This window comes from Caretta caretta, chromosome 13 (assembly GCF_965140235.1).
Source record: "Caretta caretta isolate rCarCar2 chromosome 13, rCarCar1.hap1, whole genome shotgun sequence".
NCBI classification, from domain to species: domain Eukaryota; kingdom Metazoa; phylum Chordata; order Testudines; family Cheloniidae; genus Caretta; species Caretta caretta.
Genome location: NC_134218.1, coordinates 10,592,222 through 10,615,125, shown reverse-complemented (window position 1 = coordinate 10,615,125; position 22,904 = coordinate 10,592,222). Strand labels below are relative to the sequence as shown.

The following is a 22,904-nucleotide window of genomic DNA, read 5'->3' as shown; positions in this document are numbered from 1 at the left end:
CCAAGACTTGTGAGAGTGTTGGGTCATCCTTTAGGATAGGTTGTAGATCCTTAATAATGCGTTGGAGGGGTTTTAGTTGGGGGCTGAAGGTGACCGCTAGTGGCGTTCTGTTATTTTCTTTGTTAGGCCTGTCCTGTAAGTAGGTAACTTCTGGGAACTCTTCTGGCTCTATCAATCTGTTTCTTTACTTCTGCAGGTGGGTATTGTAGTTGTAAGAAAGCTTGACAGAGATCTTGTAGGTGTTTGTCTCTGTCTGAGGGGTTGGAGCAAATCCGGTTGTATTGCAGAGCTTGGCTGTAGACGATGGATCGTGTGGTGTGGTCAGGGTGAAAGCTGGAGGCATGCAGGTAGGAATAGCGGTCAGTAGGTTTCCGGTATAGGGTGGTGTTTATGTGGCCATTGTTTATTAGCACTGTAGTGTCCAGGAAGTGGATCTCTTGTGTGGACTGGACCAGGCTGAGGTTGGTGGTGGGATGGAAATTGTTGAAATCATGGTGGAATTCCTCAAGGGCTTCTTTTCCATGGGTCCAGATGATGAAGATGTCATCAATATAGCGCAAGTAGAGTAGGGGCTTTAGGGGACGAGAGCTGAGGAAGCGTTGTTCTAAATCAGCCATAAAAATGTTGGCATACTGTGGGGCCATGTGGGTACCCATAGCAGTGCCGCTGATCTGAAGGTATACATTGTCCCCAAATGTGAAATAGTTATGGGTAAGGACAAAGTCACAAAGTTCAGCCACCAGGTTAGCCGTGACATTATCGGGGATAGTGTTCTTGACGGCTTGTAGTCCATCTTTGTGTGGAATGTTGGTGTAGAGGGCTTCTACATCCATAGTAGCCAGGATGGTGTTATCAGGAAGATCACCGATGGATTGAAGTTTCCTCAGGAAGTCAGTGGTGTCTCGAAGGTAGCTGGGAGTGCTGGTAGCATAGGGCCTGAGGAGGGAGTCTACATAGCCAGACAATCCTGCTGTCAGGGTGCCAATGCCTGAGATGATGGGGCGCCCAGGATTTCCAGGTTTATGGATCTTGGGTAGTAGATAGAATATCCCAGGTCGGGGTTCCAGGGGTGTGTCTGTGCGGATTTGATCTTGTGCTTTTTCAGGAAGTTTCTTGAGCAAATGCTGTAGTTGCTTTTGGTAACTCTCAGTGGGATCATAGGGTAATGGCTTGTAGAAACTCGTGTTGGAGAGCTGCCGAGCAGCCTCTTGTTCATATTCCGACCTATTCATGATGACAACAGCACCTCCTTTGTCAGCCTTTTTGATTATGATGTCAGAGTTGTTTCTGAGGCTGTGGATGGCATTGCGTTCCGCATGGCTGAGGTTATGGGGCAAGTGATGCTGCTTTTCCACAATTTCAGCCCGTGCACGTCGGCGAAAGCACTCTATGTAGAAGTCCAGTCTGCTGTTTCGACCTTCAGGAGGAGTCCATCTAGAATCCCTCTTTCTGTAGTGTTGGCAGGGAGACCTCTGTGGATTAGTATGTTGTTCAGAGGTATTTTGGAAATATTCCTTGAGACGGAGACGTCGAAAATAGGATTCGAGGTCACCACAGAACTGTATCATGTTCATGGGGGTGGAGGGGCAGAAGGAGAGGCCCCGAGATAGAACAGCTGCTTCTGCTGGGCTGAGAGTATAGTTGGATAGGTTAACAATATTGCTAGGTGGGGTGAGGGAACCATTGCTGTGGCCCCTTGTAGCATGTAGTAGTTTAGAAAGTTTAGTGTCCTTTTTCTTTTGTAGAGAAGCAAAGTGTGCGTTGTAAATGGCTTGTCTAGTTTTAGTAAAATCCAGCCACGAGGAAGTTTGTGTGGAAGGTTGGTTCTTTATGAGAGTATCCATTTTTGAGAGCTCATTCTTAATCTTTCCCTGTTTGCTGTAGAGGATCTTGATCAGGTGATTCCGCAGTTTCTTTGAGAGCGTGAGACACAAGCTGTCAGCATAGTCTGTGTGGTATGTAGATTGTAATGGATTTTTTACCTTCAGTCCTTTTGGTACGATGTCCATCTGTTTGCATTATTAAGGATCTACAACCTATCCTAAAGGATGACCCAACACTCTCACAAGTCTTGGGAGACAGGCCAGTCCTTGCCTACAGACAGCCCCGCAACCTGAAGCAAATACTCACCAACAACCACATACCACACAACAGAACCACTAACCCAGGATCTTATCCTTGCAACAAAGCCCGTTGCCAATTGTGCCCACATATCTATTCAGGGGACACCATCACAGGGCCTAATAACATCAGCCACACTATCAGAGGCTCGTTCACCTGCACATCCACCAATGTGATATATGCCATCATGTGCCAGCAATGCCCCTCTGCCATGTACATTGGTCAAACTGGACAGTCTCTACGTAAAAGAATAAATGGACACAAATCAGATGTCAAGAATTATAACATTCATAAACCAGTCGGAGAACACTTCAATCTCTCTGGTCACGCAATCACAGACATGAAGGTCGCTATCTTAAAACAAAAAAACTTCAAATCCAGACTCCAGCGAGAAACTGCTGAATTGGAATTCATTTGCAAATTGGATACTATTAATTTAGGCTTAAATAGAGACTGGGAGTGGCTAAGTCATTATGCAAGGTAGCCTGTTTCCTCTTGTTTTTTCCTACCCCCCCCCCCCCCCCCAGATATTCTGGTTTAACTTGGATTTAAACTTGGAGAGTGGTCAGTTTAGATGAGCTATTACCAGCAGGAGAGTGAGTTTGTGTGTGTATGGGGGTGGGGGGGATGTGAGAAAACCTGGATCTATGCAGGAAATAGCCCGACTTGATTATGTAAAGAGTTGTCACTTTGGATGGGCTAGCACCAGCAGGAGAGTGAATTTGTGTGGGGGGGTGGAGGGTGAGAAAACCTGGATTTGTGCTGGAAATGGCCCACCTGTTGATCACTTTAGATAAGCTATTACCAGCAGGACAGTGGGGTGGGAGGAGGTATTGTTTCATATTCTCTGTGTGTATATAAAGTCTGCTGCAGTTTCCACGGTATACATCTGATGAAGTGAGCTGTAGCTCACGAAAGCTCATGCTCAAATAAATTGGTTAGTCTCTAAGGTGCCACAAGTATTCCTTTTCTTTTTGTGATTACTGTCAGTAGGTTTCCTTCTTCTCCAGGTAAAGGAGAGGAAACCAAATTTTGGATTCCTTTACACCAGAGGTAATCAATTATTTTTTGTCAAAAGTTTCTTGGTCAAGGTATAGTCAGGGTCCAGACTCCAGAGAAAATTCTAAAAAAATAATGACAATAAGTAAATAAAAAGATTTTGGAGCCCTTTCAAAAGCATCTGACGATCCGGATTTGGCCCACAGTCTGCCTATCGAGTACCCCTGCTTTATGCAAACATTGTAAAACTTATTTTGTTAATGAACCACTAGTGTCAGACCATGTATTATAAATGATAAGAAGTGTTACCGGGACTTGACACGCTGATTCAAAAGGCATGAAAGGTTCCCGATTAATTTCTTTGCACCTCTGCGCCTACTAAAGTAATGCTGTTAAGTGATATGTCAACTTCCTGAAGGAATGTTTTCTGAAAGAAATCACAAGCCTCAAATATATATATAGTATATTTATGTCACTGAGATTTAGCTCGAGTTGCCACTCACATATTCTCTTTTCTTTGATGAGAGTAATCTGTTCCTTCGTTATTTCAGCTAAAGCCGTTTTTGAAATTCAAATACTTTGAAGGGAAGCTCAGCATGACAGAATGGAAATAAACTTTCCTGACAAGAGCAGCCCCCTCCCATCAGCCACAGGTTTTTTCCCCTCTCCTTCAGTTCAAAAATAAGAATAAGGAGGAAATCCTTAATTTAGTACAGTAAAGATGGGTGGAAATTTTCAAATAGGGATAGGTGGAAAAATTAGATTTTGGTCCAATGTAGCTTTGGTAGCCCCACCTCAGAGGTAGAGCTGGGAAAATAAAAAAGAAAATCGGGTTATTTGGTGGTTTTTGGGTTTTTTCTCTCTCTCTGGGAGCTCAAGGGGCGGGGGGGAAATATTCCACGACAACCAAAACTGAAAATTCCAATTTTTTTTTTTTGGCAAATCTTAAAAAGTTGACAAAAACATCCTTTTGGTTTAAACAAAATGTTTTATTCAATCTGAAATGACCCATTTCATTTCTAGTTCTAGGCAATTTTAAAATAAAAGCAAAGGAAATGGATGCAGGAGGAGGAGCTGCTGCTGGAGTCACCTCCCTTATAACTTTCAGCCCATTGGTTAGGACATTTACTTGACATGGGGAGACCCAGGTTTCATGGGAGAGATTGAGAGCGCCCTGCCTCATAGTGCCGTGGGTTAGGGCACTCTCCTACTACATCAGGCAGAGGAGCAATTGAACTTGGGTCTCCGATACCCCAGGTGGGTGCCCTAACCACTGGGCTAAAAGTCAAGGGCAGTAGCTCCTGTCCTAGTCATTTTCAGAAAGGTGCCCCAGCCCCAAGAAATGTTTTGGGTCAGAATGATTTGGCAAATGAATATCAAATTTGCAAATAGTTTCAGGTCAGCCAAACCCGGTAAATCAACTATTTGTTGAAAATATTTCACCCAGCTTTACTCAGGAGACTTGCTAACAAGTAGCAAGGCAAGGAGTCCTGGTAACTCCTAGCACTTACACCTACCTGCCAGCCAACACATATACCCTGCCCACTGATATGACAAAATTTAAGATGTAGTTGATACCTGAATTTGGATCTTGATGCAGCTATCTGCTGTTCCCTAGTTTGAATATTTTTCTGATGTGCCAAATGGGGTCTGTCAGAGCATCAGCCTACCTCATCCCAGCATCTGATTATCCAGGCCTCAGTTTACCATCTTGCTCAACAACGCCTTATACACACCACATGCTGCAAATAAGCACAGTTGGGCAGGAACTGGATTTTCTCCTTCATGGAAAATTTCTGCCCTTTTGAAACATGGTTCCCATTCTGAAACAAAACAGAAAACAAAACAAAACTGAAATTGTCTACCAAACAAAATCCAAAAATAATTCCCGGTTTTGGGTCAATCAAAATGGTTCATTTTGATAAAATCAAAGTGTTTAATTCCAATTTTGACCTTTTAAATGTTATAACATTTTTTTGAAACAAAAGGTCATTTCGAAAAACACCACAAACATTCCATTCCAAAAAGGGCAAAACAGATTATTTACCATAACATTCTGTTCCATTTTTCCCCCTAAACAAAAAGTCATCAAAACTCACATTTCTGCACAACATTTTGCTTTTGACCAATCAGAATTTTCTGACCATTTACAATTTCTGGAAAATTTACAATCAGACCTTCAAATAAGCTTTCCTGATTTGGGGGCTGGTTAATTGGAACATAAAACAAATAGTTTACCTGGCTGTCCCAGGCACAAATATTTCCTCCCCGATCAGCAGGGTTCAAAATCTGTGCAACCTTTCAGGCCTACCGGCTTAGTCCTTCCTGTTCCTGGGACACCAAGTTCAGTTCCTAGGTTCCTTCTCTCATCTCTACCACCAGCTGGCTCTCCCCCAGCCAAGCACAGTCCTCACCCCACACCCAGACCACTTCCCAGCATTCCGGGCCCCCTACAGGTCATTCCCACTGGTTGGGAAGCAACTCCTCTTATAATTGTACTACTGCTGTCATATGACTCTTGAACACCCGATTCGTGCACCATTCCTAGTCAGCTGTGGACATTAACCCTTTACAGGCCCAGTTTGCTCTGAGACGGAATCCTCCTTAGCATTATTTTTAGTTCGACACTGAGACTTCAGTGCTGATAAAGAGGACTCTACCAGTAACAATGGAAAGCTATGTCTGTATCAGAAGCCTAGGGTCATTAAAATTCTTCCCACAGTGTCTTTGGCCCAAGGGTCAGCTCATTTCAGAGAGAACCTCCTCTTCCATTTTTAACTCTGTGGCTGAGGTGCAAACACAGATGCAACGACAATAAAGGAGAGAGACCCCAGAGCTGCATTACAAACCGATTCATCAGAAAGCAGAGCATGCCTTGCCTCACAAATTTGCCTGCAGTTTTTGTCTGTTGCATTATTTTTCAACTGTTTTCAGGTTGCATATTTTCAGGGGTTCCTCTTGCAGTGATGCAGAGATTTGTTCAGGCATGACTCCACTTATCATTAATGGAAGTTACCTAAATGCCCAACAAGTTGACAGACTCTAGACCCCTGGGCAATTGCATAAACTCCACAGGGTGACTTCCCTGTGGCCACTTTGAATATTCACAAGAGTACTTTCAAGGGCTCTTACAGCTCCTCTCTGCAGCAAGGCTGGCATATCTCAGCTCTGGTTCCTGATGTGCCTACCGGCCATACAGATTCCACACTGTGAATTACAGCAGTTGCTGTAATCAGCAGTCTGGACATCAAACTATAGTCTCTTTGGCTCAATAGGAAAAATCCAAAAATGTAAGAGCCAACCTGCAGAACCCAGACACTCTCACAACTTAGTTAACACCTGAGACAATAAAAATCTGCAGGATGTCTGTGTTGAGAAATAGCCAGTCCTTACCCTCTCTAAGTGGAGATGTCCCCCAAGCAGAGCAGCTGGACATCTCACCAGGAAATCCCACAGGATTGTGGATGGGCAGGAATAAGAGTTTATTTGCTTCAACCCCAGCCAACAAGATTTTAAATGACAAAGGAATAAGACAAGGGGGGACCTACTCTATTGGATCTGATTTGCAGAGGTGCTGAGCACCTCCAACACCAGCTGAAGTCAAGCGGAACTGCAGGCACTTAGCACCTCTGGAATATCAGGCCCCAGCGAAAACAACGAGGAGTCCTTGTGGCACCTTAGAGACTAACAAATGTATTTGGGCAAAAGCTTTTGTGGGCTAGAACCCACTTCATCAGATGCATGGACTCCTTGTAGTTTTTGCTGATACAGACTAACACAGCTATCACTCTGAAACCAGGCCCCAGTAGTTCTCTCTTAATTCAACTAACGTAATTGTTCTGATCTGATCTCCCATTAGAAGCTTTTTTCTTCAAAATGGTTTTCTCCCCTCTTGCCTGGTTTATTCTGTGACACCACTGGTCACAGAATCCCTTCCCTGGCTTTGAGTTGACATATCCTGGATCTTGGACTGCTGCCACTGACGACTGAACGACTCAATCTCTACTGTACTTAAAGCACCAATCGCCATTGCACCTTCCTCTGAAGTATTTGGAACAGACCACTTGCCGTGACAGGATACTGGCCTAAGATGACTATTGGCCCGATCTAGTCTGAAAATGTCTATTTTCCTCACAAGCACACTCACAATGTACCACACATATATAAAGGATAAATGACAGTGAAAGGTGTGAAAGTTTACTGATGGGATAACCATCGAACAGTCCAAGCAGCAACTGTGTTCATTTTAAACCATTCTGGGTTGTGGTACCTTCATTAACAGAGTTCTGGAAATCAAATTGTAACAGCCTTATCCAGTCCATGTTTCTGGTGCAAGTGTATCATTTCCAGAATCCAGAAGCACCACTGTTGGGACCATTACTTCTGGGAGTGGTGTCAAAGGGCCATGTGCTGGCCACGGAGAAGCTGCCAGATGTCTCTAGGTGGAGGGTTGCAGATTTGACTGTCTTGCCTAGTTGTGACTTGCAGAACAGCAACCAGCCCCACTTGTGTTAAGTCCCTGCTATGAGCTAAGCTTGTGCTTACATGCCCTTGTGTAAAGGTTCTCTCATGTCCTTCCATGCTGGAATGCTCTTCAAGCTGTTGCTCATGGTCACCTTTCCTGATGATGAGAATCTGATCTGGCTTCCAGTTGTTTACATTTCCTGTGCATCTTTTACATAATCACGCAGACCAGCCCCAGGCAATCAGACTCAAAAAAAGAGAAATAACCACATTATATTTAACATAATTAAAATATTAACTGCAGATCCAAAAATGTGCTGAATGCTTCAGAAAATGGTTGGAGAGTTGGCAAGCCCGGGCAGCTTGCTGGCTGCAGGATCTGGCTGATATTTAGATGTGCGTGCCACTTCAGTAGTTGCTGCAGCATGTGGGAACTGCTTACATTCTGTGCAGTAGTCTTCTTATCTCCCAAATAGCCAACCCACAAAAAAGAAAAAAAGGATTTGAGTAAAGATGAACTCTGAGGGGTTTCACATGGTTCTTATTGCCAGGAAGACCATTCCCTTGATATGACTTCAGGACATCTGTCTTACATTGTTTCCATTTTTATTTTTCTCCTTCTCAGTCGGACGGTGCAAAACCTGAGAACTGCATACAGTAAGAAAATGTTAGACAATTAAATCAGTTTCCTTAGAACTGTATGTGCCTTGTTACAAATTTTTATATCAATAAAGTTAGAAGACATACCAAAGTCTGCAGTGGAGGATTGGTCTTACCCGCCTTAAAATTAGTCTTCCCTTTCCAGCCTTCATCCTCTGTGTCCATATTTCAGGGAGTTTTAACTTAAATTTAAAGGACTAAATCTTGAGTCTGGATAAGCGGTGCCGAGTACAGGACCTGAGGGAAGATGCCACCTTTATACCCCCCATTCCTGGTGGACAGGCAGGCTCCAGTGCAACCCCAGCATAATTTTGGGCAGTCTCAAGGCTGCTCTAAATTATGTCAGCTGGAATGGCCTCCTAGGGGCTGCTACATTTTCCCATAAAAGAAAATAAACAATGGAGTTAACTCTCTGCCCTCCCTGCATTGTCAAAGTTTCCTCAAATCCAAGGCAAAGTCAAGCTCACAGTACAGACTTCCCTGTCTCAGTTTGTTCTTCTCTTGCTCCTGTTGCTCATCAGTCCTCATCTCCTGCCCTTTTTTGGACCAAGCTCTCCAATTCCATTTCACTACTGCACCTTTGCCTTTGCCAGTGCCAGCTGTTTTTTGACAGCAGCCCTCTATATAACTATTGTCTATAACTTTGCTTTTACTTCCCCCCACTAAGCATACTTATTTCTTCTAATTATTCTTCAAAATTAAAATGAACTGAAACTCACCCCATGTGCTGAGCTAAGAACCAGACGATAAGACATAGTTATCAAGTTAAGTCAATTCAATACCCTTTGGAGACCTCAAGGTGGTAGAGTGGATGCCTCATTACCCCATCCAAGCTTAACACTTTGTCAAACATAGAACACCTCTTTTCCTTCCTTGCTAGACCCACCTCCTGCTTCTTCATTAGAGAAATATAAGTGGGGTCTGAACACTGGAACTGTTCCTTCTGGCTACCATTAATTAAAATGCCCAAGAGTAACAGGCAAGAGTAAATAGGGACATTGCAAATAACTTTGGAGGAACACCATCAACTGCACAACTCCTAATAGCTACTGGTGCCCCTTTCTGACAGTCTTTGTAAACTCCTCTGCTGTCGGCTTTGAAGACAATCCCAGGGGAGTAAGTAAACTTTGCTAGAGATGCACCGAATTTGGGATGAGGTTTATTTCCTAGGCATGCCTTGATTTCCTGGTTTCAGACAAAGATGCTACAGTGATGTTAAGCTAGAGTTGGTCAATGAAACATGTGAGCGATGCTTAAACTACTTTGCAGATGTCTGAATCCTGAATGAAAGGTAGTGGGGTGAGCAACCTGTCAAGACATCCTCTAAAATCAGCTGGCTCATCTAATCTCCACTTACATGTTTGAAAAACTCGCAGGACAATGGGAATTGCTTAAGCAGCGGTGCATAAGAATGTAGGCAAGCACAGGGATAGCTTGTTGGAGATTGCCCTGACCCCCACAGTAGCTTCCATTCTACCACTGGGGATCTGATTTGCAGCCTTAGGAATGAGAGAGACTAATTTCATAAATGTTCACGTTCCCATTACAATGGCTGTCACGAGGAAGGACGAAATGCCATTTTCTGCTGCATCTGTTATAGCTTTAAAATAATCATAATAGCAGATCCACGGTGTGTCATTTTCTGTTATCATTGCTGTCTCAATAATAAGGAAAAGTTGCAATGCCTCACAGTTTCATTTTCAGCATACTTCTTATTTTCAAATATATAATTGGGAAAAAAAAAAACACAGCTCAGGAGATTCCTGCATTCTAGTGGCAGTTAAAAGGTTGCCATTCTGCAGTTCCCCTCAGGTGCTATGCCCCATTGCTGTTTCCTGGTCTTCATTCAGTATATACTTCTGAAAGTACCAGACTGAAATTCACAAAGTCTATCTTTTCTAGACAACATAAGAATGGCCATACTGGGTCAGACCAAAGGTCCATCCAGTCCAGTATTCTGTCTTCCGACAGTGGCCAGTGCCAGGTACCCCAGAAGGAATGAACAGAACACGTAATCATCAAGTGATCCATTCCCTGTTGCATCCATTGTTCAGTTCTGCTAACTAATGTGACAAAGTATTTAACTTTTCTCTGTTTAATAGTTCATCAGTAATATCAATATTTAATACCAATATTTTCTAAATTAAATGAAAGGAGAATGACTTCTTCCCCCCACTGTGTTTAATATTTTTTTCAAAATTATTTCCTGTTTTCTTGGAAACCCCCACCTTTACACTAAGATTTATGTATTTGCACCCTGTCAATTTAAAAAAAAACAACCCATTAAAATACCATATTTAGTTTTCTTCTCCACTATTCACAAAACAAATGATTGTCATTTTAGTTTCCAGAGGCCAATGGCTCAGAAATGTTTATATACTCATTGCTCCACACTGCTCATTTAAATTGTAATGGATTGTTGAAAAAGATATGCAAATCGTTTTATAATTTTCACTCTCATGACATGGCTGGGTGACAGATAGAAGCATCACTCTTGGGCATTAGCGTATGCGTGTCCAAAAACACATCTCAACAGTGTCATCAATATCCTTGTTTATGGAGCTGTGCTATCTTTCATGGTAATGGCTGGCAGAAGCCTGTCATTATTCAGTCTTTATTGTTCCATGCGAAGCTTGGCTATAAACAAAATGAAGAGTCATGTGAAGACAAAATATTGAAAATGTCTGAACCAGTTGTCCACCTGAAGCATTACCTGTGTGCTTCTGTGGTTTTGCTGGATGAAATGCCTTCGAATTTTCCCATCTTCCCCAATTTCCTTAAGGAACATATCAGTGTAATAGCTGTTTGTGGTTTTGCTTAAGTACTACATACTAAACAATCTATCCTCATACGTAAATTCTGAGCCAGTTCATAGAAATAGATGTGTTCTATAGTAGTTATGTGATGACAGTTCATTTTCAGGAGACTATTTTATTAATTAATTATTACTATTATTATTAATTTGCATTAGCATTGCACCTAGGAGCCCCACCCATTGTGCTAGGCGCTGTACAAATGCAGAGCACAAAGACAGTCCCTCCCTGTGGTTTGAGCACAGAATTGGGAACCAGGAAGTCCCCTCCTGGGAGCTCATCCTAGCTATGTCACTAACTTCCTCTCTGACTTTCAGCAAGCCTCTTAGACTTAAATATTCCAAAATGGCCAATAGTTTTACGTGCTTAACTTGACACCACGTGGGCCTGATTCACACAAAAGTGCTGCATACCTAGCATGCCTGCTAAAGTCATTAGGGGCTGCAGCTGCTCAGCACCTGTGAAAGTCAGTCCCAAGATGTCTCACGTTGGGCACCCAAAAATCAGTGGTCACTTGTACAAATATCTCTTTTCACCTTTCTGTGCCTCGATTTCCACACTGGTAGAATGGAACTAATACTCACCTACCACACAGGTGTGGCATAAATTAATCAGTTTTTATAAACCACTTTAAAGCTGGAAAGAGCTGTGTAAGTGTTAGGTGTTGCTGCAGCAGTTATTATTACTGTCTACCGGCCTCGAGTACATATGTGGCCTTCATTACACTAGCATTTGAGCACTTATTCCACACAATAGCCCACGTGAGGTAGAGAAGTGCGATCATCTCCAGAGGTAACAAGCACAGAGAGACAGTGACTTGCCCAATGTCACACTGGAAACGTGACAGAGCAGGGAACTGAACCTCTGTCTCGTATGTTATGGGCTAGTGACCCCACCCCTGGGCCATCCTTACTAACTCAGCCTGTGACTAACAATTCTTGTGGGTTGTTAGCACAAGGCTCCTTCCTTTCATTTCACTTCCAGTTTGATCCCTTCATAGGCCAAGGCAGAAAGTGAGCTCCCAAGTCCAACATTACATTTAAAGCTACAACGTCCCCCTCTCTCACACAGGGCCACATTCATCTGGTGCTTTTGTTGGAGTAAGAGTCTGGCAGAGGATTCTCTCATTGAGGAAGCATGAGATAGTCTGTTGTGGAGGGAATGGGAGTTACAAAGCCAACACCACCCTTGGGCTGGGGAGGGCTGTAGGGAATCATGCCAAAAAGTGAGCATCACTGGCCAAGATGGGAGCATGGTCAGGGCAGACTGGGAATGCACAAATTCTCCTCCACCGGAGCTCAAACTCCTTGGACCTAGCCCCCAATGGACTCCTTGAGGGAGGCTGCAATAGAGTCACTCAGATACCAGGTGCTTGGAGTCAGTGGTGATGAATGAGATACAAAGCCAAGAAAGGTCCCCCTGGCAGTACAAAAAGCCATGTCGGCACATACCTCCCTGCTCAGCATCCATGGATCTGGTCCCCCTACTTTAAGGGCTCCAGTGACTTCATTTCCCTGTCTTGCACTACATTGCTTGGTGACTAAACCGAATGCTCTTTTAGCTGGAATAACCACCATACTTTCCCCGCCCCCGCCGCCTTACTAAGCCTCTTCTGAAATACTTGGTCTTATTTTCTTTTAACGAGCAGCTTTGTTCTGTTTTTGCCTCTCAGATGAGATGGAGCAGTCCCCTGCAATGCATTCTGAATATCTGGTCTCAGGGATTAGAACGCCGCCTGTGAGAAGGAACAGCAAGCTGGCAACATTGGGCAGGATCTTCAAACCATGGAAGTGGAGGAAAAAGAAAAACGAAAAACTAAAGCAAACATCAGCAGGTATGGGAAGAGCAACAGCTTGATTCAGTGCAAGGCAAAGTCCACCCTGTGAAGAAAAATGAGCAGAGTTTGCCGAAGTAGGGCAGGTTATTGATGAGCTGTTTCTAAATGGAAGTGTAAGAATCTGGCCTGTCATAGATTTCAGACATTTTAAGGTCAGAAGGAACCATTATGATTTGACCTCTTGGCCACAAAATTTCAAAGACCAGGATTTCTACCAATCCAGTCAGCAAAGAGCAAAATCTAAAGCTCGATTTATCAGGTTGTCCGCCATCTCACCTCCCCATTTTTGCCCTTCACTGCTCTTTGTAAGGGATGAAGATGCCGCAGCATTATCTGGGGCTGCTAATTTAAAGGCCAGACTGTGATACCTTATGTTGAATAGTACCTTAGATATGAATAGTGCCATTGAAGTCAGAGGACCACTCGTGGAGTAAGGTGCTACTGAAAATGAGGGAGGGTATCAAAGTCTAGCCCTTCTGGTAAAGCCGAGTGTAGGAGAGATTTCATTACTATTCCTTCCAATCTACTTAAAATCCCAAGAAAGGCTAAAAGAACATTCCATGACTACTTGGAATTAGCTCCTCATCCATGTGTCTCAAAGTAATTACCAGCTGAGGGGCTCTTAGTGGCCTTTGTGAAATAAGTCAATGGTATCAATCCAGGTCTTAGTGGGGACCTTAGGATGGGTGTCTACAGTGCCAAAAAAGAAAAAGAAAAAAAAGAAGCCACAACTTCATAACTGATCCCTGTGTTGGCACTTAGCAGAGAGGTGATGGACTGACATGAATTCAGGTATTTCCAAGAGATACATTCTCCAGGTCAGGGTTAATGCACATCAGAGGGACAGTGTAAGGCAGCTTGCACTGCAATAGCTCTGTGGCTATATGGTGGTGCTAATCTGGCCCCTTGCATTCAGAATAAAAACAAGAATACTAGGTCAAATACTGAGAAAAATGGATTAATCAGATAAATTACTTAACAAAAATATTAAAATGCATTAAATAATGACTCTGAGTAATAGTATATGACCAGCTCTACTTCCTATAGTTTAGTGACATCTCCCAAAGCTTCACATCTAAATAGTAGCCATACACCACATAATTGAGGTTTCTGGTTGCTGGTGGTGATTTTTTCAATTTTCTAAACATGTATTTTTGTACATGTATATTGTATTTAATCTTATTTTTAAATTCTTGTTTTTGGGCAGGGAATTTTTATCAGGAACTCTAAACATAGCATATTATTCAACTGTATTAGTCACCAGTGACAGATATAATGGAAAATGAATGTTATGATCAGAAAGAGAAAACACAGTTATCCTGTTTCAGCCAAAGCAAAACACCCAGAGCATCTTTTGACCCAGACACCCTTAGTTTATTACCAACAGGGCATAGGAATTAATCCTAGCAATTCTTGATACAACTAATTCAGTAAATTCAGTGGCAGTCAAACTACTACAGGGTGTCTTCTCTGTACCGTGCAAACTTAAATGAAGTTTGCAGTCATCATTTCACTCCTCAGGAACTTTCTCTGCATGAGAACAGTTGCTAGAAACATGACTCCATATATTGTTCTGACTTTTTGAGGAGGTCACGCTAACATTATGGAAAATGACAAGAGGGAGCTACTCTGACTGGTAGGGCTGGACTCTTAACCAGAACACTCTACAGAATGTAGACATTCCTTCCTGAAAGTGTCAGCCACTGTGTTAAAGATGTGCCCAGCAGACCACAGTGTGAGGGAGAGCATCTGCGCTCTTGAATCTCTGAAGACACCCCCAGAGTACAGCACTCAGAAACAAGAGTCACTTGTCTTTTCCTGAGATTCTAAGGAGTGACTCCTTGTACCTGTGCATGGGCTGATGCAAACTGACTGGGCACATGGGTGCTCTGTGGGGATCATGTAAGAAGGAACACACTCTGCAAGGCTGCTCTATACGTGCTACTGCACCATCGAGAGTATAGTACCTACCACATGATGTACATCCCTGCTCCTTGGTAGCAATGACTGCTGCATCTTGGTAGCCTTGAATCCACTTGCCAGCCTTTGACTCATCCTCTGACATACCTTTCTACTCTAAGACATGGGGAACCTCTTCTCTGTGGACTTGGGAGCATGAATCCCTGGTGTGAAATGTTGCACACTCCCCGTGTGGGCTCCCAGCATCTCTCTTCCCACACTGTGCATAGCAGAACCATTCTAGTTCCATTGCATGAGGGCTCTACTTCTTCTTGCCCCTGACCATGGAAGCTAGAGTGCTATCAGGAGAGAGAACACAGTGATATTGCCACCATTCTCAACACCATGCAGCTGCATTTCTCTGGTGGTTTGATAACTCACAGGGTTTCCTTTTCTAGATTTAAATCAGATTCACTCTTCTCTTAAACTTGGCAAATTCCTCTGATACACAGAAGGGGTTCATTCACAGAATGGAAGGTAGTTAGAGATGTAAGAAAAAGGAAGAGAGAGATTGGAAACCCCCTTTTTTCATTCTGTGAATGGAATTAGCTGGTGATTTACTAGACAAATTCCTACGCAAGGAGGACACATAAAGGCCTAGCCTTGTGGATGAAGATCAAGCAGGTGCAATAACATATTCAACAAATAATACAAAATACATGGTTTAAGAGAGGCACACATTGGTTAGTGGGCAAGAAAGCCTGGTGGGGATGGTTTCATTGTCTTCCCCCTGCAAATCAGTCACACACATTAACTTTTTTTTTCTACTGCCTTGTACAGAGAGGTCTGAATCCAAACTAGGACCTGAACATCTCATGAACTTGGGGAAAGTTTAGACTGAAAACCAGATAGCTGGGACCTACGTGTAATGGGTCCAATCAAAGACCCAGTCTGCAACACCCTTGAACTTTGGATCTGGATATGAACATGATTGTTCAGACCCCTTTTGGAAACTTTGATCTTTTCAGTATCCTGCACCTTGGCTAGCATTACTACCACTGGTCTAGCAATGAAAACACACTGAACTGGCCTCTAAAATTCCAACTGTGTAGTCCTCCTCTGGTCAGCTCACTACGTGTGGGACTAGAGAACCCACCTGTTGCAGCTTTCATATTGAGTTGTCTTATGTGTCTACTTCCATCCATTGTTTGCTGATTTTCTATGTTATACTATCATTTTTGCAGTGTTAGAGAAGAAGATTACTGCAAGGCCAGGTCGGGATGAACTCATTAAGAAAGGTCTTCTGGAGATGATGGAACAAGGCAAGTAAAACCTATCTTTGTTTTTTATTGTTGTCCTTCACATGAGGGCTGGAAACACGTGACAGCAAGAAATGATAAGAACCCACAGTCGGGAAAAAAAACAAAAAAACAGTGACTAGTTTGAACAATCATTGGATCAGTTTCATACCTGGAGTCACTCAACATATCCAGTTGGTTTATGGTGTAACTCCATCTTGGGTGCCATTCCACTGTCAGGAAATTTACACAGGACATGAATTCAACCATATTTTTTGCAACTGCCATAAACCCTTCTACTCAGATTGCCAAGAAAGTCAGTAAAGCTTATGTGAACTCAGCTATACAGAAGTATTCAGTAATGAAGCTAGCAAGTACAATCCATGAATTCAGATCTCATAGAATGATATTAATCCGTATTTTCTGCTGTCTTTCTGGTAAACCAAGTTTAGTACAAGGTGTCTTCTAATTACATGAGTTCTTCATTCCTACAGAAGAGAGAGGCATTTAGTACTGTTATTTTTAAAAGCTTACCTGAATACATAACAAGTGTGAAGCAATGACTGAATGCAAGATTATAACTTGCCATACATATGCAGGAAGGTTTGTGATTCTGTATGTTACTCGTCTAAGGCCCCCAAACAGCTGCTTCTAAATGAACAAAAGACCGGTTCCTGAAAGAGTTTAGCATTCTTCCAGGTTTGGTGTGTTCCCAGCATCACAGACCCAACTTCTGACAGCCATTTTTTTTCTAAAGATAGCTTTAAAAAAAAAAAAAGCCTTTCCCCCTTGAGGCTGAGAACTTTGTAACAAATGGTGTTATGAGGGAAGAGGGGCCGGCTGAGTCAGTCCAATTGGAGAGGTGGAATATTTTATTGAAACTAATAGGAGCAATAATTATATTGCCTCATTTAAAACAAAATTCCAAATCTATAAATAACCCTCATAATGACACTTGATGAGGCAATGATGGAGAGTAACTGAACAGAAAGTGAGCATTTTAAACAGAGAAGCCTGTCATAACTGCAGAAAAGCTATATGTATGTATCTTAAGTACAAGCTATAAACCTACATGGCCAACTTATTTTAAAATAGAAGTTTTTCATATTTTTGGCTGTTAAATATGATGAGTTTTTCATTGAACTCTTTTGCTCTTTATTCTAGACCAATATTTGGTCTGGTAGCATATTGGTACTACTAGATAGATAAATCGAAGTCTGAGAGCTTCTCTACATGGTGCTTTACGGGGCTCTGATTTCTAAAGCACACTAACATATTGCGCATTAATTGTTCCATGTAGACTCCACAGGTGTGCACGAAAGATTCCCTAGCGCGCTTTCATGTAGTACTGAGCACTTTCATATAGTATGTTAAAGTGCAGCAGCACAATTGACCAATTAACGTGCAACACGTTAGTGCACTTTCAAAATTACACTCCTGTGCAGCGCACTACCCCACCGCATAACCAAGCCCTGAGAAATGTATGTGGACACACACACACACACACACACACACACACATGTAGTGTGTGTGTGTCTATCTAGTAGACTTCTCAGGACTTGTCTCCATGGTTTTCAGTGATCTCTGAATTTGAAGACATGGGTAGTTATGGGTTTTTAAGAGAGCAGTACAGACAAGTGATATAGAGCACATCAAAGCCAATTTTAGCAGTAGGATTGGATCAGCTTTTCACTTGTCACTGAGACCTGGTTGAATAGGGGCTATGTATTAAAACAATTTTAGCAAAAAACAGATAAGCCTAGTTTAATAAACAGCGACCAATGGGAATAGGGTTTTTAAAAGGTCAGTTGGAAATGGACTGGCTGGGTATTTCCCGCCCCATACACTCCCCCTTTTTTTAAAAAAAAACTTCTCTATGTTACAGTTACATGGAGTCTATAAAACCATCAGGCAAATTTACAATGCCACACAGGTGTCTAGACAGGAGTGTGTGAGTTATGGGCAACCAAAGGACAATATAATATGCTCCATGTTATTTCCTTCCAAAGACAATGGATGTTTTGAATCTCAGACGCTATTTTATGGCTTTATTAACATATGCAGTTTATTAACTGCTGTTAAAAATTGACCAGAATCTCTTTTAATAACTGATGAGAAGCCTACTCAGACGACGATAATGCTGTGGCAGCGGCATTCTAATCTTTTCAGAGTCAATCCTTTTTTTAATGGACACTCACAGCAATAAACTGCAATTGTCAGAGCAGCAGCATTGTGCTGAGCACACCACAATAAATGTCTAAATCCCTTGTTTCTCTTTTGGACTCTGCTCTCCTGCTGAGCATCTGGGGAGGGATTCATGAAGGTATTTAGGTGCCTATCCCCGCACCCCGGTACCTGCTGACATCGGTAAAATAATCCAACAGTGAGAGATGGAGATCAAGTCTGAGAAACCTGCTAACCCGCCGTCACCGCTTTACAGCAGCAGGGACACACTCCATCCGTACAGGGTGCCCCTCTGCTAACTCACATACTGCACTACACCAGGCTGCAGAAACTGAGCAGCATCCCTAACAGGGCCATTCGGGCCAGCTCTGGGTAAGGTCCGGTGCAGGAGCTGCTTCAATGCAAGAGCAGCCTAGGGAGGAACTATCCATCAGAGCCTCTACCTGCCTTGCTCTGCAGACAGGTGGTAAGTTACCACCTGCCTTCTCAAAGTGAAGTTTACTGTCGTCCTACTTCTGGCCACGGCCAAAGCCCACTTACGCTTAGCAGGGAATAGCCAGCAAGCATCCCCTGCTCACCCCTGTCCCATGGCTGGTGCCACAATGTGAGCAGTCTCACTCCCCTTTCCTCCCCGGCGTGGCTGAGTCCAGGCTAGGGACAATGTAGCCCAATGGGCACGACTGGAAATGATGCAGCAGCTTTCATTAACCATAGGTTGCTGTCTCCTGTTAACTCTGCCCGACCTGTGCCACTTCTGAGGATTTCCTTCATCACTGGGGGACGCACATCACCCCAGGGCTTCTAGAGTGGCAGGAGCAAGTTAATGATAAGGTTGTTCCTTGACTGCATTGCACAGTAATGGGCTGATTATTCCAGCATGGAAGAGCATTGCTTCTTCCCGAGATCACTTTCCGTGGCATTCTGGTGGTGTAGATTCTCTCATGTTTTCCTCATCCATGAGTATAAAGTTACCCTCTTTCCCCCCACCCTTGCTCAAAAATCTATGGGGTCAGTATCACCCCTGCAAATCAATGCACTTGCTTCCAGCTCCAGCCACATCTCTACAGTGCTCTGAGGATGTGGTGTCCAACTCTGACCAGGGACCTCATAGTTCTCAGTCTTAGACACTCCTCATTAGAAGGTCATCGACAGGACTGTCTTATTTCATGAGTCATTACAGTTTCCTTAGGCAATGATTTAAAGGAGCTAACATTCTGTCTCAGTATCTTTATTATTGTGGTGCAGCCTTTGGTGGCTTGCCAAAGCAGCAGCTATCTCTTGGAGAACACAGGGCACTTACAAAGCAGAGCCACCCATTCTGCTCCTGGGAAACATTCATGGAGTTTTTCCCTTTTCGCTGTGAAGCGTAGATTTGATCAAATGTAAAATGTTTTATAGCACATGGAAGAAAAGCTCTGTCTTACAAATAGTGCAGACAGCTGTTAACGTGCCAGTGATTCTGTATAGGCTGGCTTCACGATCAGCTGAAACATAGGCAATGAACTCCCCCCCCCCCGCCCCTTTCCTTGTATCATAGCAACTGTGCTACTGCAGGGGCTATTTTAAGAACAGTAACTTTTCACCAAACGTGATTATGAGGCAGATTGGATGAGATCAGCCTATAAAAATATTGCATTAGCTCTGCAGCATTTGTAGGCTGACTTCTGATACCCTCACTCAAATGAGCAGAAACGTACTCTGCAAATGGTCTCGATATTAAAAAATAAAAAGCGGTCTGTGACTGTTAACGCCTTTAAATCACTGTTTAAGAAACTTGTAATGAAATCATTCCAAGGAGAAGACAGCCTTGTTATGAACTTCTAATGAGGTGCGTCTAGGACTGAGAAATATAAGTTATCTTGTGAGAGGTGGACAGTGTACATACACATCATTGGAGAGAGCTGGCCCAAGCTGGAAGTAATTGCTTGATTTGCAATGGTAGTGTTGAGCCTGTACTTGCTGAGAGAGGATCAGGGAAGCGAGAGACAGCATAGTTTGTATTCCCACTGAGGAATGTTCCCTGCATTGGAAAATACTTAGGAAGCTAAAAAGGTGTCAGAGTGCTTACAGCTGTTGGGATTATTGGCAGAGGACCTCACTCCTCAGTGGGAGAGTATCAGAATCTGGCCCTATGTCAAGAGAGGTTTGGATTTCAGTTGTGCCCAAATATTTAATCCAACATTTTGAAAGGTGGGTGTCTAAAATGGAGCCCCTACATGCACACTGAGGCACCCAGATATCAGTGGCCAGTGCAGAGCACCTACAAGGCCTGCTGGATGTCATTGGGAGCTGCAGGCACCCAGCACCTCTGAAAATGACACATGCTGCCAAAGCGAGCTCTTGCAAGGAATGCTGCAGGATAAGTGATAGGCTCTCTGTGCCTACGCTAATGAAAGAGAATGGCAAGATGTTTTCACTTTTGCAGCTGGTGACTTAATTAAGATTAAGTGATGTGGTGTTTTAGATGCTGGAGGCAAAGCAGGCGCTGCTGATGGTGCCACCAGATCAATGCAGAGTGACCCTTCATCCCCCGTATGCCAGGCACTTACCTCAGAAGAGATGCAGCAGGAAAGTACAGCAGTAACAACAAATGCAACCTCACTTGGCGAGGATCTGCACTCAGAGGAGCTAAAAGAGGATGCAGGTATTGGATATAACATGCTAAAGTGCTTCTATTGAGCTGCCATGCAATGAGTCCAATGAATTGGTGCATCAGAGAGCCAGAGCTCTGTGTTCAGTTCAGTCCCCTCCAGACCAGGTTAGCAATCAATCAGTCCTGTAAGAATAGTGATTTTTGAGATGTCCATTTTACTGAGGGACACACAAAGCCAGGAGTATTGGGATGAGTTGTGCACACAAACCATGACACCATGCCATGTTGGTATTAGGAGAGTTCTTCCCTATACCAAGAATCTGACTGCATGTCAGGGGATGGGTAGCAGTAAAATGGCATGCGGACTGAAAGAGGCACCAGACCATCTTCCTTTAGATGCATGTCTGTGCATGAGCAGGCACACGCATTTATATTGTCACCCCAGCTGGAATCAGGGGACAATATTTACAAGGTATTTCCATTACTACAACGAACAGGCCTGTATCAATAGTACAGATAAACACAAACTGAGTTCCCTCCATCTAAACACCGATATATTTTGACCCAGATCAGAATATAAACCTGGATTTGGACCTGGTTAAGTCTGCTTTGCATTGTTCTAGCAGTGTAGGTTGAATGTTGTTCTAGCATTGAAAAGCTGATGTAAAGCTTACCTAAGTGGCTGGCTGAGGATATCTTTTGGGTTAGGGGAATCTTTCATTGGCATAATTCTGCCTGAATTCTGACATTTCTTAAATGTCAAGTGTGTGACTTTGCCAACATAATGTTCTTTTTAACATAGTGTTTTATATATAGTTTCTTAAGCTTTTATAAGAAACAAAATGAAAAAAAAACAAAACACAAAAACCAGAAATTTCATCCTGCAGAACCATAACAACTAGGGTGTCCAGATGTCCCGATTTTATAGGGACAGTCTCAATTTTTGGGACTTTTTCTTATATAGGCTCCTATTACCTCCACCTCCTGTCCTGATTTTTCACACTTGCTGCCTGGTCACCCTAATAACGGACTCAGCAGGGTTAAAACCTTTAGAGCCACCACACAGACCTTGGCCACTTGAGCTAACAGAGTAACTGGTAGCAGTAGGTTGTCATCTCTATGTGGGTCAACCACCAGGAGACGACGAGGTGCACATTTTGCCAGTGGATTGCAGTTAGTTGCTGACAGGAGAAGAATGTTGATATTCAGGAATCCCGTGTTCTATTCCCGATCCTGAGGGGAGTGGTTGTAGACCCTTCTGCCTTTGTCTCTTTCAGGCTGCCCGATTCCCAGTCTCCTGCCAAATCCTAGGCTCCTCAGCCCACTTCTCATACCAGGCCTCTCATTCCAGACCCTCACCCACCGCTTTCCTTGGCTCCTTGTCCCAGCCCCTCTCCTTTACCCCACTGCAGCTCTAAATACAACTCCATCCCCCTTACATCTCCCTGTTGATTTGATCAGAATTTGATTTATTTCTGTTGTCTAAGCATTGCTCTGAAGGGTTTTCCATTTCTGTCTTTTATACATTCCCAGCTCTCTCTTCCTCTCTGGTCTATTCTCCAGAATCACTGTTTTGCGTTTTTCATGACTATCAGATTGTTCCTCTGGTGCTTGTGGTAACTCCACTCCACCACAAATTGTTTCCCCTCAGGTATTTCATCCCTTCTCCTACTTGCCCACAGCAGACAACAGATGACTTTTGTGCTATTGTATCAACCCATTTCTTTAAACCTAGCTTATCTTCTCTATTTCAACACGGTGTCTTATTTCATCATGAATGGTCCCAAAACAGATTTGTTATTCATGGGGCATCTAATATTTGTGCTTTCCCCCTTCTGTGTATCTTACAATGAAAACTAAACAAACAAAGACTCAAAACACTCTAGCCCTGCATATAGTCGGCTTACATTAACTCACGCTCTTATTGCTGTTTTCCCCCCCTCCTGTGGCCATTCCTACTGTGTTATTTTATCCACTGATGTGTCTTCTCTTGAATGAGAATGCACGCTTGGTAGGGTAGGGACTGTCCATTTCTC

The 22,904-nt window shown here is 43.2% G+C and overlaps 1 protein-coding gene across 5 annotated transcripts in view; it reads left to right on the top strand.

Annotated features, from left to right (window-relative positions):
* The window catches only part of PHACTR3 (phosphatase and actin regulator 3), a 167,129-nt gene that overhangs the window by 77,816 nt on the left and 66,409 nt on the right, over positions 1–22,904 (top strand). For all 5 annotated transcript variants that reach the window (XM_048820209.2, XM_048820212.2, XM_048820208.2 and 2 more), the window contains 3 exons: positions 12,730–12,891; positions 16,038–16,115; positions 20,740–20,919. In XM_048820209.2, coding sequence (XP_048676166.2) covers positions 12,730–12,891; positions 16,038–16,115; positions 20,740–20,919 — 420 coding nt within the window. The remainder of the gene's footprint in view (positions 1–12,729; positions 12,892–16,037; positions 16,116–20,739; positions 20,920–22,904) is intronic.